This window comes from Condylostylus longicornis, unplaced genomic scaffold, assembly GCF_029603195.1.
Source record: "Condylostylus longicornis isolate FDR11 unplaced genomic scaffold, ASM2960319v2 ptg000075l, whole genome shotgun sequence".
In the NCBI taxonomy this organism is placed as follows: Eukaryota; Metazoa; Arthropoda; class Insecta; order Diptera; family Dolichopodidae; genus Condylostylus; species Condylostylus longicornis.
The window spans coordinates 3,420,241-3,436,053 of NW_026578043.1; the positions used below are offsets into that span (position 1 = coordinate 3,420,241).

At 27.8% G+C, this 15,813-nt stretch overlaps 1 protein-coding gene across 1 annotated transcript; it reads right to left on the bottom strand.

Annotated features, from left to right (window-relative positions):
• Window positions 1–546: 546 nt before the first annotated feature.
• Window positions 547–12,968, bottom strand: LOC129612597 (uncharacterized). Its single transcript, XM_055526287.1, has 10 exons — window positions 12,729–12,968; window positions 7,418–7,746; window positions 7,238–7,354; window positions 6,944–7,129; window positions 5,719–6,418; window positions 4,608–5,435; window positions 3,985–4,284; window positions 2,508–3,912; window positions 2,256–2,389; window positions 547–1,562 (listed from the first exon to the last, which is right to left on the bottom strand). Exons 1-10 carry the CDS (start codon window positions 12,811–12,813, stop codon window positions 1,120–1,122), a joined length of 4,527 nt encoding a protein of 1,508 aa, XP_055382262.1. The 5' UTR covers window positions 12,814–12,968; the 3' UTR covers window positions 547–1,119.
• Between the last annotated feature and the right edge of the window lie 2,845 nt (window positions 12,969–15,813).

Here is a 15,813-nt window from a genome sequence, read left to right on the forward strand (position 1 = left end):
TCGATTAAGAACCCTTACATTACAAATTTTCAATGAATGTAATAATATTTATATTTCTAAAATTCTAATGAAATGATAAGGCAGAATATCAAAGATACAATTATAGGTAATAAATGTAAAGTAACATTTAAAGCTCCATGATATATAAAGCCATTATGAGATAGCTATACTATTATATCGGATAGATACGTCTACATACATATAGATAAGATAATTAACAATGTCAACTGGTTTCAGTATATGCTTTTGCAAATTTATCTCATAATTGTATAAAAATAATATTTTTAATAATCGTATATCGTTGGTTAACTTCCATAACGCGCTAATTTAAAAAAAAAATTAATTTTGAATAAAAACACATTTAAAATTTTGAAGTTAAAAAAATTCGAAATTTTCTTTAAGATCTAAACCTACTATAAAAATAAAAATTTGAGTTTTTATGTATACGTTCAAAACTTTACGTTTTTAAATAAATAGGCTAAAAAATAAGCATAGTTGTTTACTACATTAAAAAACTAGTTCAGAACTTTTGACTTTTTTTGAATTAATATGCCTTTTAATTTAATTTTTTTTTAATTCAAAATTAACTTTTCTTAATATTTCTGTATTGAATTCCAAGACCTTCCGCTTTGAACACGATCAAGAATGTGAAACCTAACATTAAAAATATAAATTTCAAAAATAGATTTCTTTTAAATATTAAAATCAAGCGAATCTTCCTAATATTTCATTATGTGCTAGATGTATTTTAGGATAGTACATTTTAAGGTAGCAATGATGAGATTTAGATCTATTCACAGGACTACGAAAAACAGCAGACCAGCATACTGAAATTTTTCAATTCCATTCTTAATAGTATTGACTTTGCAGTGTAAATTATTGCAACATTTATTTTGGCATATAAAATGATCTTAAAAATATTTAAACGTAAAATATTTTACAAAGTTGTAATTAAATTCGACGCCATTTCTCTCTTTATTTGTTTCTTTAATATCCGTTATAAATTAATAATTTTAAGTTTATATATGTATGTAAATATATATATATATATATATATATATATATATGCAAAACATAAATATAAATATGCGTATAATAATATGAAATAATTCTAATAATTTATAATCTTTCAGAACTTATATCACTATTTTGACTGCCCCTTCTATCTTCAATTTCAATTCGTTCTACTAATTCATTAAATTTAACCACTGATTTTCTTCTTTCACCACCGATATCACCATTTGGTATCGTTCCTTCTTCATCACATTCAAAATTTTCATTACCAGAATTATTTTCATAATTATCATCATTTTCTTTGTGATTTCGATCATTTAATAATTCTAACATTCTTGTTTGATAATCAGATGTTTCTTGTGTTGTCGTTCCAGCAATTTTCATTGTATCTCGTTTTACATTATTCGAACTTTGTGTAGATGAATCTTTCTCAGGTTCAGTTGAATTAGTTTCTAAACTAGCTGCAAAAGACGAAACTTCTGAACGACTAGTTGAAGATGTTTTCTCATATAAAGCTTTTCGGAAATACACAACCCATGAGATAAAACCTTAAAAATAGAAAAGAATTAAGTTTTTTATGTTTAACAGTCAGTAAGTTTTAAACTGTACTTATACATATGTATTTCATATTACATATAAATTTCAAAAAGGATTCTAATATAAATGTTAAGTTTAATTATAAGAATATGCAAAAACTATCAAGTTTATCAAAGTCACACAAATTTATAATCTTGTATAAATAGTCTAAGCTAATACTATACTTCATTACTCTAATCAAAATAGTATTAGTTTAGTAATACTTTGTTATTGGATATGTGGATAAAGTTTTGTAAATAGCCCTATAATTATAAATTCATTATAAATAAATAAATAAAAATTTATTTTGTGATCTTCAATTCATTAAGACATTTGAAACTTAACTATTTGGTTATAATTCAATAAAATAGTTGTTAAAATATCGCGGGCAATCTTCGTATAAGCGTCGAAGCTTCAAGGTGCTTTGAATAAGACTTCATCAAGCATTTTGAATTTTCCATTTGCTTTGGAATGAGATTCATTATATTTACGAGTACAAAAAGTACATTTTCCAGAATGCTAAAGTGCAATCTATGAGTTTATAAAAAGAGTTTTTAAAAATAATTTTGTGTATAAAAATAAATAACTAGTACTATATGTTGGAAATAACCTTTAAACATATTAAATTACACAACCACCCATTTAATTATTCGAAAGTTACTCACCTAAGCATCCTATACAAATTACTGATAAAATTACAATTCCAACTATAAAAGCAGTTACATCACGACTCGCGTCAGCATATTTTACTGTATCTTCATAAGATGCAGCTATAACATCAGAACTTCCAGAAAGCTTCCTATTTAATAGAAAACAAAAGTATTAATAACTACTTTAATTTAAAATTTAAATTAAAGTCTAAATAATGTATGTCACAACAATTAAAAACATATGTACATGCATATGAAAATATTTACTCTATAATCTTATCACTTTTCACGAAATCAGCATTTTCATTAATGGCATATGTCCAAACTTTTAATGTTGTTTTTTGACTATAAGCTGGTCCGAAAATCCTATGTATTCTGGCTATCATTTGATGTAATAGAGATTGTTTATTTGTAGCTGTTAAATTAGGGACAGTGGCCCATTTCAACGGTATTAAATCAAATCCCTTATTTTTACTCATTTCATTTAATAATTCGTCAACATTTTCCATTTGATTTCCTTGAAATTCTAATAGAATCAATTGATATGAATGAATTTTTTTTACAATAATTTTCACAGAACTATTTAAGCTTCCTTCCATTTCTCCATTACGATCCACAGCATACACAGTTAAGCTGATTTCATTTGAATTTTCCATAGCACCTGAATATGGATATATAATGCCGGTCTCTTCATCGATTCCAAAATCTGGATTATCTAATTTATAACGTATCAAAGCATTTAAACCGATATCTAAATCGGTTGCATTAACTTTTATTAAATATTGCGGAAGGATATTATTCGATACTTCTACATCAGGATAACCAATAACAAATTTTGTATCAGGTGGTGGATATTCAAATATTGGTTTATTATCATTAATGTCTTCGATTATAACTGTTAAAACGGTTTCAACCAACGAACTTTTTATATTTTCGGTTAAAACATAAGATTTTCCATCGTTAAATTGTCCTACTTGTCTAAATTGAGGACGCCCCAAAAGACTGTTGGAGAAGCTTTTGTAATAACTTTGTGTTCTAAATTTTATATTATCTGGTTTGCTATCCATTTGTGTAACCGATTCAAAAGTAAACTGATTATTGTCAGCGGAACTTATAAATATATCTGTAGTGGTTTCGTCAATAAATTCAGTATTTTCAATATTTACTTCTGTACTTGTTTGTGAAATATTTTCACTACTGTTTGATTGCTCAGATGTTGATTTTGTTACCTGCTCGGAAGTTAATTCCATCTTTTCTGTAGTATTTAATACCACTTGTTGTTGATGGGTTGATTCAAAATTTTCAGTTGCATTTAATTTTATAGGATCTGTACTAATGATCGTTGAAGTACTTATGGGTATTGTAGTTGTTGCTTCAGAAAATTTTGAAGTATATTTTATATTTTTAGTAGTTTCAATAATTAATTTAGTTATATCTTCAATTTTTTCAATTTCCGTAGTTGTATCAAAAGTTGGAATTATATTTTCAGTGATAGATTCAGAACTGTTTATTTCTGTATCTGATTCAGTTGTTAAACTTTCTTTTATTGGTATTGAACTATCAAATAATATTAATTTTACTTGAATTTGTGCTATTAACATATCTGAAAATATTGGATCTTCCCTATCAACTGATATTAAATCCAAATCGTTATCATTTATTTTAAAGTATTCTAAAATATAAAATTTTAAAATTAATATCATTATTATGAGTTCTTTGTTATTTAGCTTTAAATGTTGCTCACCTTTGTCATTTGGACTAATACTCATTATTTTATAATGGCAATTTCCTATTACAGCTTTTATTATGCCTTTGTGAGCTCTTTCTTCTTCTAAACGTTTAATTAAGAGCGCATTTTCTACTTTTGCTCCTTCATCACCACAAACTTTTATCGGTGATATATCAAGTATAACAAATGTATTTACATATTTTCGATTGCCGATAACATTTGCCCTTACTTCAAAAACATAAGTTCCTGGAGGTGTTGTGGAACTTACTCCTAAACGACCATCATCATACAAAAGCAATCTAGTTTTAAGTTCATCTAAAATAAATTAAAATCAAATATTTTTGTTCTCTTATCAGAAATAAAATTGTGCTTCGACACATTTGCTTTTGATCGCATCAGTTTATAGTTTTATGTTAGGTAACAGGTTGAGACCTTATAAAACTTCATCCACTTTTTCCTGAAAATCAATAGAGATAACTTCCTCCCTTCAATAAGACAGAGGGGGAAAGTTTGTAATTAAGGGTATTAGGGATTAACTTTTAGAATGGCAACATATCAAAAGTCGTTTAACTAAGATATAACGTAGTTGACTAATTTCTAAATATTTTTTCTGTTTGGTTTAATACTCAAATACTAACCGTCTACATTAGCTGTTGAATATTCAATTATTGTTGAAGATTCCTCTTCAAGTAATGCTTTGACCGATCCAAAAATTCCAACAAAATCTGCTTTTATTGAAAACCTATATGTACTTTTCTCGAACTTTGGTACGTTTTCAGGTTCCGGATTTTCTGTAGTAGTAGTAGTAGCAGCAGTAGAACCGTCAGTTGTTGATGTGGTTGTTGGTTTTGAAGTTGATGTTTCGGGTGGTAATTTTAAAGGTGGTGTTGATAAAATAATAGTTGTTGAACTTTTACCACCATCGATCTCATCAAAAATTGCTGTTAAAGTTAATGCAATGTAATTTAATTGTAAATCCTCATCACTTAGTTCACCAGCTAACATAATTTTAATAATACCATCACGTTGATCAATTGTAAAACTATTATGACCAGATAAACCAAATCTTGATCCTAAATTATGTACAGGAATTTCTAGTTCCTCAATTTCTTTTTTTGATATGATTTTTCCTTTATATAATATCTCAGGAAATTGTGGCAATTGTAATTTATTTGGTAAATTTACCAAAATGCCACAGTAAATTGCATCATAACTGTGCTTACGTGCTTCAATTTGAAATGATAAAAATTTTTTTTTAGACCATTCTGCTGGTAATTCAGATTCTTTTAATTTCAGTTCAGCAAAATTTTCAAAAATTTCTATTGTAAAATATTTTGAATTTTCGCCTAATATTTGAAAAAAAATTTCATTTAAATTCTCATTGTCGACAAATTTAATTTGAAGTTTTTCCAATTGATTTGTTTGATTTATTTGACCTTCAAATAATGGTTTCTCGAATCTGAAATCTTAAAAGAAAATATTTATGGAATATTTATATGGAACTATAATATAACTTTTAGTGCTCCAATAATATTGCCATTATCACTTTAAATTAGCATAAATATCACATTTGTTGTATCGCTTTAATTGAGTACAAAACTTTAAGTTACCAGCATATAGAAAAGTGAAAGAATAACAAAAAAACAATAAAGTTAGTTAAAGCAAGTTTAACTTCAAAACTTGCAACTTGCAATTCAAAGGAACAATATTGAAGAAGCATTAATAGAGTGAAAAAGTTTTTAAACCAACCTTTTTTATTAACTGGCACATCAATTATAACATTTGTGGATGATTTTACAATTTCATTCATTTTGGCTAATATACTGATATGGAGGTAATATTTACCATCCCAATTTGCATCATCTTTTAAAATTAACTTTAATTCATTCATAATCACCAATTTATATTCAAACAATTTCATATCATCACCCTGTATTTCAAAACTATATTGAATATTTTCAGTATTTGCTTCATCTATTAATTTTATAAATTCAATTTCTAATTCATTGTCTGCATTAATTTCTCCTCTGTAAAGATCTTTTTCAAAATATATTTTTTTTATATCTTCCGCATTTTTTGGTATTCCAACAACAATGGCTGTTTGTCCTGGAATTTGTAATTTGGGATTGTGTGCGTTAAGTATGAAAGATAAATATGATCTTTCTTTAACATATTCATCATCGACTTTATTATCTTTTAATCGAATATTTATTTTGTTAGACTCTCTATTAATAGTAAAAAGCTCAGAGTCACGATCAGTAACATTAAATACAATTGCTTCATCATATGTAGTTAAATCTAATTCAGCATTAATTTGTAATTCTTCTGGTTTCGTTAGATTTGCTTCATAAATTGCATTCGTAAAACGTGGTTGCATTGGTAAACTTTTTTGTTTGTCAGCAATTAATTTTAATTTAGTTTTTGATGACAACGGGGGATTGCCATTATCCTACAATTATAAAAAGAAAAAACCACGTAAATAAACGAAAACAAAAACTTAATTAATCATATGGGTATCGATTTGGCTTTTTGAACAATTTAATATTTTTCATTCACTTATTTTTAAAAACCTTCCTGACATATCCGGGTGCTATACAACATCGCAGAACCAATTTTCAAAAATAACCAAAACGCTTTTTTTAAGTTTTTCATTAGTAACATCTATTAGCACTAGGGACAAAGTTAGTAACATCTATTAGCACTAGGGACAAAGGGACAAAGGCCTTTGCACCCCGTTTTAAGCTAAAGGAAAAAACAATTTTGCCAGATTTGATGTTATAAATATTATTTTAATTATGGATACATATATTGAGAACTTTATATATGTAAGTCGCTGCTAACTAAGGGCAAAATTTGTTAACAATGTTTGTTTAACAGTTAACAATGCAGCCAAGTGTATATGGGGTCAATTATAGTGCAATTACAATAGAAAATATTAACGTGGACTCACAAGCTTCAAAAATTACAAACTTACCTTTGCTTCAATTTCTATGACAAATGTTTCATTAATTTCTGTAATAGCTTTTTTTATACTGATTGCAGCAAAATATGTATGACCATTATCAGCCGTTTCCACTTCTGTGCCTACTTCCAAATATTCATTATCTGACGAGAACGTGATTTTATTATATTTAATATCATGATCAGTTGCTTTTACAACCTAAAACAGAAATAAGTATACATGCATTCTTTCAATAATACGAGTATTAAATAGCAGTAATAAACACGAAATATGTATTTGATGTTTGTGCGCATATTCCATTCATACCTTCGAAAAAATGCAACCAAAACCTTTGATTAATGGTAAAGAAATTTGTTTTTCATATTCCTCTTGTGAAAATTGCGGCGGAAAAAGATTTGTTTGGCTAATTTTTACATTGAACGTCTACAAAGATTTAATAAAAATGTTAATTGATATTAATTTTCATTTAAAATTCTGTATTTTTACATATATTGACTCAAATGCAATTCCATTCCCGTCACACATAAAATAAGCTTTTAATGAAAAATCTGTTTGTGTTTCAGTCAGCGTATAGTTCTTATAAGCATCTGTTGTAAACAATTTGAATTCCTTTTTATCGTCATCATACAATCCATTTACATACAACTTGTTGTTATTATTTAAGCCTATTGTGAGAATCTTTTTCAAACTCATAAAGTTATTCATTTTAAATGCTATTATGTCGCCATCCTTATCGAGTGGGACTTCATCTGGTAGCTGACAAAATTTGACTTTCTGTGAAATATCACATTCTAACCCTTCTCTTGGACAAATTTCTAAAAAGACAAAATTTTTCAAACTATTAATAGCAATCTGTGGTGTAAATAACAATCTGGAGTTTGGAGTGTAAAAAACAAACCGATTTTAGTTTGTAATTTTAATTTTTTATAATAATAAATTGAATCTATATATTATTATAAGCTTTTTTTTTAAAACCTATTTGCTTGCGAAAATCGGAATACAAATTATTTTTCTAGTCCCAACTAAAGGGCATATACAAAAACTCTTATTATACTTCAAAGCAGAACAAAGTTCATAGAAAGCAATGTTTCAAATTCAAAAGAGTGCAAAATTCAAATAACCCTTGTAAGTTTTGTGATGATTCAAGAATAGATCAGAACTTTAGAACCACATTTTAAGGCACAATTTTTAAAATGTTCAACATTTCAAACAATTAGTTTTTTAAATAAACGAAATACTGAACAGGCTAAAATTTAGAAAGAGTGCAAATTTGTATGTATAAGTACAGAGGAAGTTTTTCATCTCCATCTCTGGTGAATATTTTTCATACTCATAGGCATGTTCTCATACTCATACTAAATCTTTGTGTACTATGTATTATTTTTGTATATAATTTAGCTGAAATACGTAATGCGACAAATTTAAGACAATAATAGGTAATTGTTAAAAATTACGATCTATTATTAGATTTGACGTAATAAAAGAGTAGCTGTTTTAGATAACAATTAATTTTTGTTCTCATATCGAAGTTTTCTTTTAAATTTCTTATCTTTCAATATATCTTATCGGTCACATATACGAACACATACATACATATACAAACTCACGTATATTTAATCACAAAAGATATACTTCACTAATTGCATAAATTTTGCAAAAAGGAGCGGCAATTAAATTTTTTTTTATTTTTTTCTTCCAATTATTTATTACAATTAAACCTAATGACAGCCTACCTTGCAATTTTTTTATCACTTTTCATGGTGTGTTGGCTAGACATTCAGTGACATCCCCCAAGGAAATATTCTTTTTATTTTAGGTTAGATGGACTTGTTATCACATCAAGAGACCTAGCTCTTTTCAGCCCCTTACGTGTCGCCTCAGGATTGTCGAGAAGTTGCAGCATTTCTTTCAACATTTTCATGATCTTCAATTCTGTATCTATGTTTCTGTATCTATGTACATAGTCAGATCTGGGCGATATAGACACACTGGTTTTATAATCTGCAGTAACATGTTTAATTCCTGTTTTTTCTTCTTAACATGTACCTTCCACCTAAGTTTAGCAGCCAGATACATGTCTTAATACTTGGCTTCATTAGCATATCGTGCTTGTTGATTATTTAAATAAATATTATTGGACGCACTTATTTTTTTATGCGTGAAATCCACTTGGACAGATTTTGCCTCATTCAGTTTGATCCTCCATCTATTTGTCCAGCTGTTAATCAAGTCTATTGATCTTTGTAGTTTCTCATTACATTCTACTACGCTATGTCCTTCAGATAAAATGGCAGTATCATCTGAAAAGGTTGCCATGGTTGTTCCACCATTTACGGGTATGCCACTTGTATATAGCAATTCCTTTAGTTCTGAGTATTCACTTTAATTTTGACTCGAAAAAATCTGCCAGTCAGGTAGGAGCTTAACAGCTTATCGAACGTGTTTGGTATGTATATATCTTTTGATTTTATAAATTAGGCCTTCGTGCCAAACTTTATCAAACATACATGCAATACATGTATTGATACATCTAAAAACACCGCTGAAAATATTTGTTTTTCCTTCAAAGATTTCTCAATAACGTTGGTTATTCTATAAACTTGATCTGTAGTAGAATTTCTGCATCTGAAACCGAACTGATGATTTGGGATCATTTTTTTCTCTTCAAATATTGGTTCTAGTTTATGTAACAGCAATCTTGTATAAAGTTTTGACATTATTGTCAAAAAATTTGCAAAGAAATGGGCTGATTTTTCGAGTTTTTCTCTTATCCTTTATCAGGTTTCTGATTTCAATTAGATAAATCAAGTAGTAATCTTGCTTATTTGTTGTTTTCCCTTTTGCACTGGCCCAGACAGTTTCTTGTATATTCTCAATATAGGTCTGGACCTGGTGCTACAGCTCGTACGGAGACCTTAAAGACGTGCGCAGATCTATTGAGTTTGTCAAGAGTCTTTTGAACCATTTCCAGTTCATATTGTTGCCAACTAATCTAGGTGAAGTTTGTTTCCGTATGTTATGATGATGTCACGACTCACTAAATATCATGATGACCGGGGAGTGTTCGAAATTAAAATCAAAACCTTCGCTCATATGTATATAATTATCAGAAACTCATTTTGTAATGAAAAAATCCAATAAATCAAGAGCTCTGTTAGAATCTAAAGGCCTGTAGGTTGGTTTTCACGTTTAATGAAACGAGTTCAGTTGCAGCTTTATAAAGAGCCTTACCTTTAGAAGACGTGATTCTTGAACCCCAAAACATACTTTTTAGCACTTTTCCAAAAAATTTTTGAAAAAAAGTGCCTATTAGTTTCACTCTGTCCGTCCGTCCGTCCGTCTGTCCGTGTGCCTGTTTACAAAACTTCTACACCCTTGAAGATAGAAAACTGAAATTTCATACATACATAGATCGTTCCTAGAAACTTATTTCCGTAGAACATAATTTTTACCTATCTCCCCCCCTCTAGAAGTTATACCCCCCCAAAACTCTAAAAATGCCATACCTATTTAGTGCAGTGAAACCATAAGCACTTTCAAATTTTGCAAAAGCAGAAAGGCAGTGGCTTGCTTCCCCTAGCGCGGTATACTATAGTTAAACTTTAGAAAAACAAAATGGCCGTTTAAATTTACCGTTATATAAAATCCGTTTTTTCCAAATTTTTGATGTAATTTTTCTTCTAGACCCCAGGTTTTAGGACCGTGAAATTTCAGCAGCTTTTAGACACTAATAAATACTTTATTTCGTTAGAAGAAAATTTTTTTCCATCTCCACCCCCTCTCAAGTTATCGCCTGTTGAAATTTATAAAATTTGAATTTTTGACGCGTTATATTTCCGAAACCGCAAGCTTTTTCACATTTTTATAAACGCAAAAAGCTAACGGTAAATTCCATGACATTAAAAAATATAATTTTTTTTTTCTTAACTCACACAATTAACCCTTAAAATCGAGCATTATGTTAACCCCTCTTTATATTAATTTTTGCTTTATTTCAAAGACTGCATAAATCGTTCATCCTAAATATATGCAATCCTAGAAATAGTTTCATATATGAATGAAAATAATTTTAATAGTGTGGTGGACATACATAGACTGTTTTTAAAAGCAGTATTTTCACTTGTTGAAAGGAAAAGTGCTACAATACAAACCATTGGTTTGACCCAACTTTATAGGTTTAAAGTCTCCACCCATAATAAAGTTGTTTCCAGTTTCTTTTAGTAACCTACTATATTCTTCACATTAGATTTGAAGATTCGGTGAGCAATAGATTGCAAAAATTCTGAATTCTTTGCTTTACATTTTAATTTTCATTGTGACAACTTGCAGGCGTTTTCCCTCAATATTTTTCTCTTTTTGATAGTCTATGATTAATTTGATAATCTAAAGTAGATCCACCCTTCGAGTTGTTTTCCAGGCGATTTGCTTTATCACATCTGTATCCCTGAATTTTAAAAAACTAAGTCCTGTTGAAATGTGTTTCTGTATTTAAACAGATGTCAATTTTAACAGGCTTTAAAAGGCTTTATTTTATTAAATTAGTGATGTTCATGATAAAAATTAAGAATATAATCAATCAGATCTTAAATTTTGATAATGCTTAACTCTTGTTTAAAAAAATTAATTTAACTTAACTAATTATAATGAACGTCCTTCATTTAAATATAACAAAGGACATAATCACAAACACTAATTTATTTTTTTCTTTCTATTTTCTATTATTTTAAATAAAATAATTTAGAGATACAGAATCGTGTTTGTAGTAAAATCAAATATTTATCAATATTTAAACAGATATGGGATATTTAAGTTTCCATGTAGGAGAAAAGTTACTCCGAAAATTATAGAAATAATGGTTAGTTTGAAGTTTCAATTCAATAGTTTGACATTTCTTTGTATTTTTTTTTGCGTTTACTTAATTTATAAATTAACCTTGGCTTAAACATAATAGTTTGCCAAAAACTTACAAAACTTTTGTTTCTATTTTAAATGGTATAAATCAGAGGTTCCCAAACTTTCCCCCCTCGTAGACCCCTTGTCATGTTTTTGAATTTTTCTCAATTTTTTTTCCCAAAAAAAATTTAGCTTCTATCAATGTCTTTTTCTATTATTATTAAGAATTACATCGGAACCTCATTTCCGGAGTATTTTTTTCAAAAATAAGGGAAATTTTCTAACTGGTGCACTCTGTCCTTTTTGAGACAATAAAATCAATCAATTATGCGCACGAATTCTTAAACTTTGCGAATTTCAATAATGACACATTTTGGAAATTATTAAAATTATAAGTTGTTTAAGTAAGATTAACGATAGAAATCGAAATTAGATATAAAAAAAAAATTAATAAATAACTAAAAAATTGGTTGAAAAATTTGAAATGAAAATTAAAAATGTGAACATGTGCTTTGTTCAAATTAAATATAAATGATTTGATTCGAGTTTTTATTTAGGGGCTAAAAAAGTTTGACTTGAGGTCTGTTATTTTAAAAATTGACGTAAAGTTAAATCGATTTTCACGCTTCATGTAAGGCTGAACAACTCTTTAATTTAATAGTAACAACTATAACCTAAAAACTAAATATCAAGGAATTGTCATTTAATTTCCACATAAAAAATATAAAGCCATCTATCTTCTAACAAATGTGTATGATTGCTTATGAACTTGAAATGTCCCTAAAAAGGACCGCAAACATTACGCACTTACATAGCCAATTCAAAGTAAAAAAATTTACAAATTTAAAACGCAATTTCTTTATTTATTATTTTCTCTTAATTTGCAGAAACGTATAATAAATACCTTGAGGTGTCACATTTTTAATCCTTATTAATAAAATTTGTAGCAATAGAAGTACTATAAGTTTTAAGATTTGCGTTGATTTCATGAATATTTTCTTTCGTAACTAAAGATCTTCTTCAAAAAATTTTTAATCAAATAATGCTCCAACAAAGAAATTTAAAGTACAACCCGATAACGAATTCGTTACTTTATGTGTAATATTTCGGATAAAAGTAAAAATAATGAATAATTATACGTTAATAATAGTTCGATATCGCGTTAATTACTAAAGAAATTCAAAAAATAAAAAATTGATTTCTTAAAAATTCGATAAAAAATTTTAAACAATTGAAAGAAAAAACAATAAAAAGTATTTTTACCGACCAAATTACTTAAAATAAGGACGGCATTGTTTTCATATCGAATTTCACTGTTTCGAAAATTACTCTGTGGGTTATATCAGTTTGTTCGTTGTTCTTCGATCACTCCAATCCTGTTTTTCAGATTAAAGACAAAAGTGACGTTTAACTGACGCAGTGATATTTTAATTTTGTTGGATAATAAAATAAATTAACAAAATCGATGAGAGCACATCTATTTGACAAAAAACAAACAATTTTCACGAATAAATCTAGAAATCAACCCGCAAGGTTTAAAATGGCTAAAACACCTCAGAAGTATCTCGTGGAGAACTAAAACAACAGAGTTACCAACGCTAAACTTGATTTAAAAAAGAAACAAAAATAACGTACATATAGAACGTAACGAAATCCAAATTTTCTGGCGTTTTCTACAATAAAGTCGAAATGTATGCTATTCTGTTCGGTTCTAATTTTTAATTTTATCAAAGTAGTTTTATCAAACATTTTTCCACTTCAATATCAAAATTACAAGATATTTTATTTTTTCCGATAATTATCTACATATTATATATACATACATATTCATGCAATCATACGAACTTATACACATATATTTATATATATATGTATGCAGCACATACTCGTATGTGTGCATGTAGATACATTTAGTAATTTTTATTACTTTCTTATAATATTCTCTTGCATTCTTTTTGCAATTGATTTTAAAACTTGTAATTAAGTGCATAACTTTTTTGAAATTTCTTAAATTATGTTAAATTTCATTAATGTTTGTCGCTGTTTGAAATATGTAGGTAATGTAGAATTTTAATAAACAAATGACTTCTATCTCTTCTCCTAGACATTTTTGTAAGACAAAAAATTCATACATATTTGCAATACATAAAATTATCCACTTTTGTTGTTTGTAGAATTAGAAATATAAACGTTAACTGTACATTTCATTCTGCTCTACGAATTGAAGGAAACACAGAACTACATTTTTATAGTATGTATATAGAATAAGAAAATTAAGTCGAAGAATTTCGTATTCAAATTTTTTATGAAATTTTCATATTTCTATAGTAACATGACTGTACTTATAAAAAGATATTATACAGGATGATTCAGAAAGGTATACAACAATATAAACCATTGGTTGGAAGGTCGAATATGGGCAAAACTTTTACAGGGATTTCAACAAATTTTCAAGAAATTTCTGCTGGTCCAAGTTTTTTTACTTGCAAAAAACCCTGTGTTTGAAAAAATTAGAATTTTTAAAGGAAATTGATTAAAATTTCTAAAATAAGGACTAACTTTATTATCGTATATTATTATATTCTTTAGAATTAATTATTCTGTTAAAGTACTAAAATAAAATTATTCATGCAACAGAAATTAATTATACAATTAAAATTTTCTTTCAAACTATGAAAAAAAGAAATTAAGCAGGGTAAACTTGTAAGTAATTGGTGACTTTGTGAAAAATTTGTTTTTTTTTACCAAATGACACACTGTTTTAAATAATGTACTAATTTTCGGCTTTCGATTGCAAACCAATTGTTTTAAATTGGTTAATAATTATGGAAGTTAGCCATTTAAGTCAACACAACTTTTTCTTTTGCACTTTGAATATTCATTTGTGGCCCCTCCTCCTCACCGGAAGCAATTTTTTTTATGAAATTGTCCCAACTTTCTGGCCCCGAGATATTTTACTACTAAGATGTCACCCTGTAGAGGTACACATTGTGAAATTAATTTCCAAATGCTTACTTTACATATATGGCAGATCCGACGCTGTATATATGAACTTTAAATATTTTCATAATTGAATATTTAAATTCAATTATGCAGATATCAATTACATGATAGTAGCAAAACATTATATTTTTTAAGTTTAATCAACTATTTTTAAGTAGGTTTCGATTCTCTAAATAAAATTCGATAAGTTACTGCAGCATACCAGGTATACAAAGTACACCAGCAAAAGTTCCTGAAAGAAAATATTCGCTTCAAAACTGTTGTTTCCTTTCTTTTCTTACAGATAGAAAATTGAATATAAAAAAGCTTTCGCCCGCTATTATTTTGTTTGCCATTGAAATTCAGTACAGCACTTTTTTCATATCTCATATTGTCCTATCGATCAAATCAATTTATACGTCATAAATTTTAGTATACATCCGGACCAATTAATTTATACGTTACCAGTAATTGCCAATCCTCTTATTTTTTATTATTGTCAAATAAAAAACTTATCTTGCAAATTTTTGTGTTAAAAAAAGATTTTTTTACTTTATCATCATATTTTTATAATTCAAGTTCAATGAAAGGAAAGTAAAAATTTAAAGTGCATTAATTATATGGTTATTGTTTGAGAAATACTTGTAGACCACTAGATGACAACTGAAAAAAGTGGTTATTAGTTTCACTTCGCTCGTCCGCCGACCGTCCATCCGTGGACATGTTTACAAAACTTCTACACCCCTAATTTAAAGTTCAAATTTCATATGTATACTGACCTTTACTAGAAACTTATTCCAAAATCCTGAAAAATGCCATATTTTGACCATTTATTTCAAAGAAACCATAAATTTTTCAAGCGCAAAAAATTGTTGGCTGGTTTCTTCCACCGCAGCACAATATGTATAATTGAATTTTAAAAAGACAAATTTTTTATATCGTTTTTCTTCCACACAATAAATTAAAGGAATCTGGAATTTACCAGCTTTTACATATTAATAAAAAAC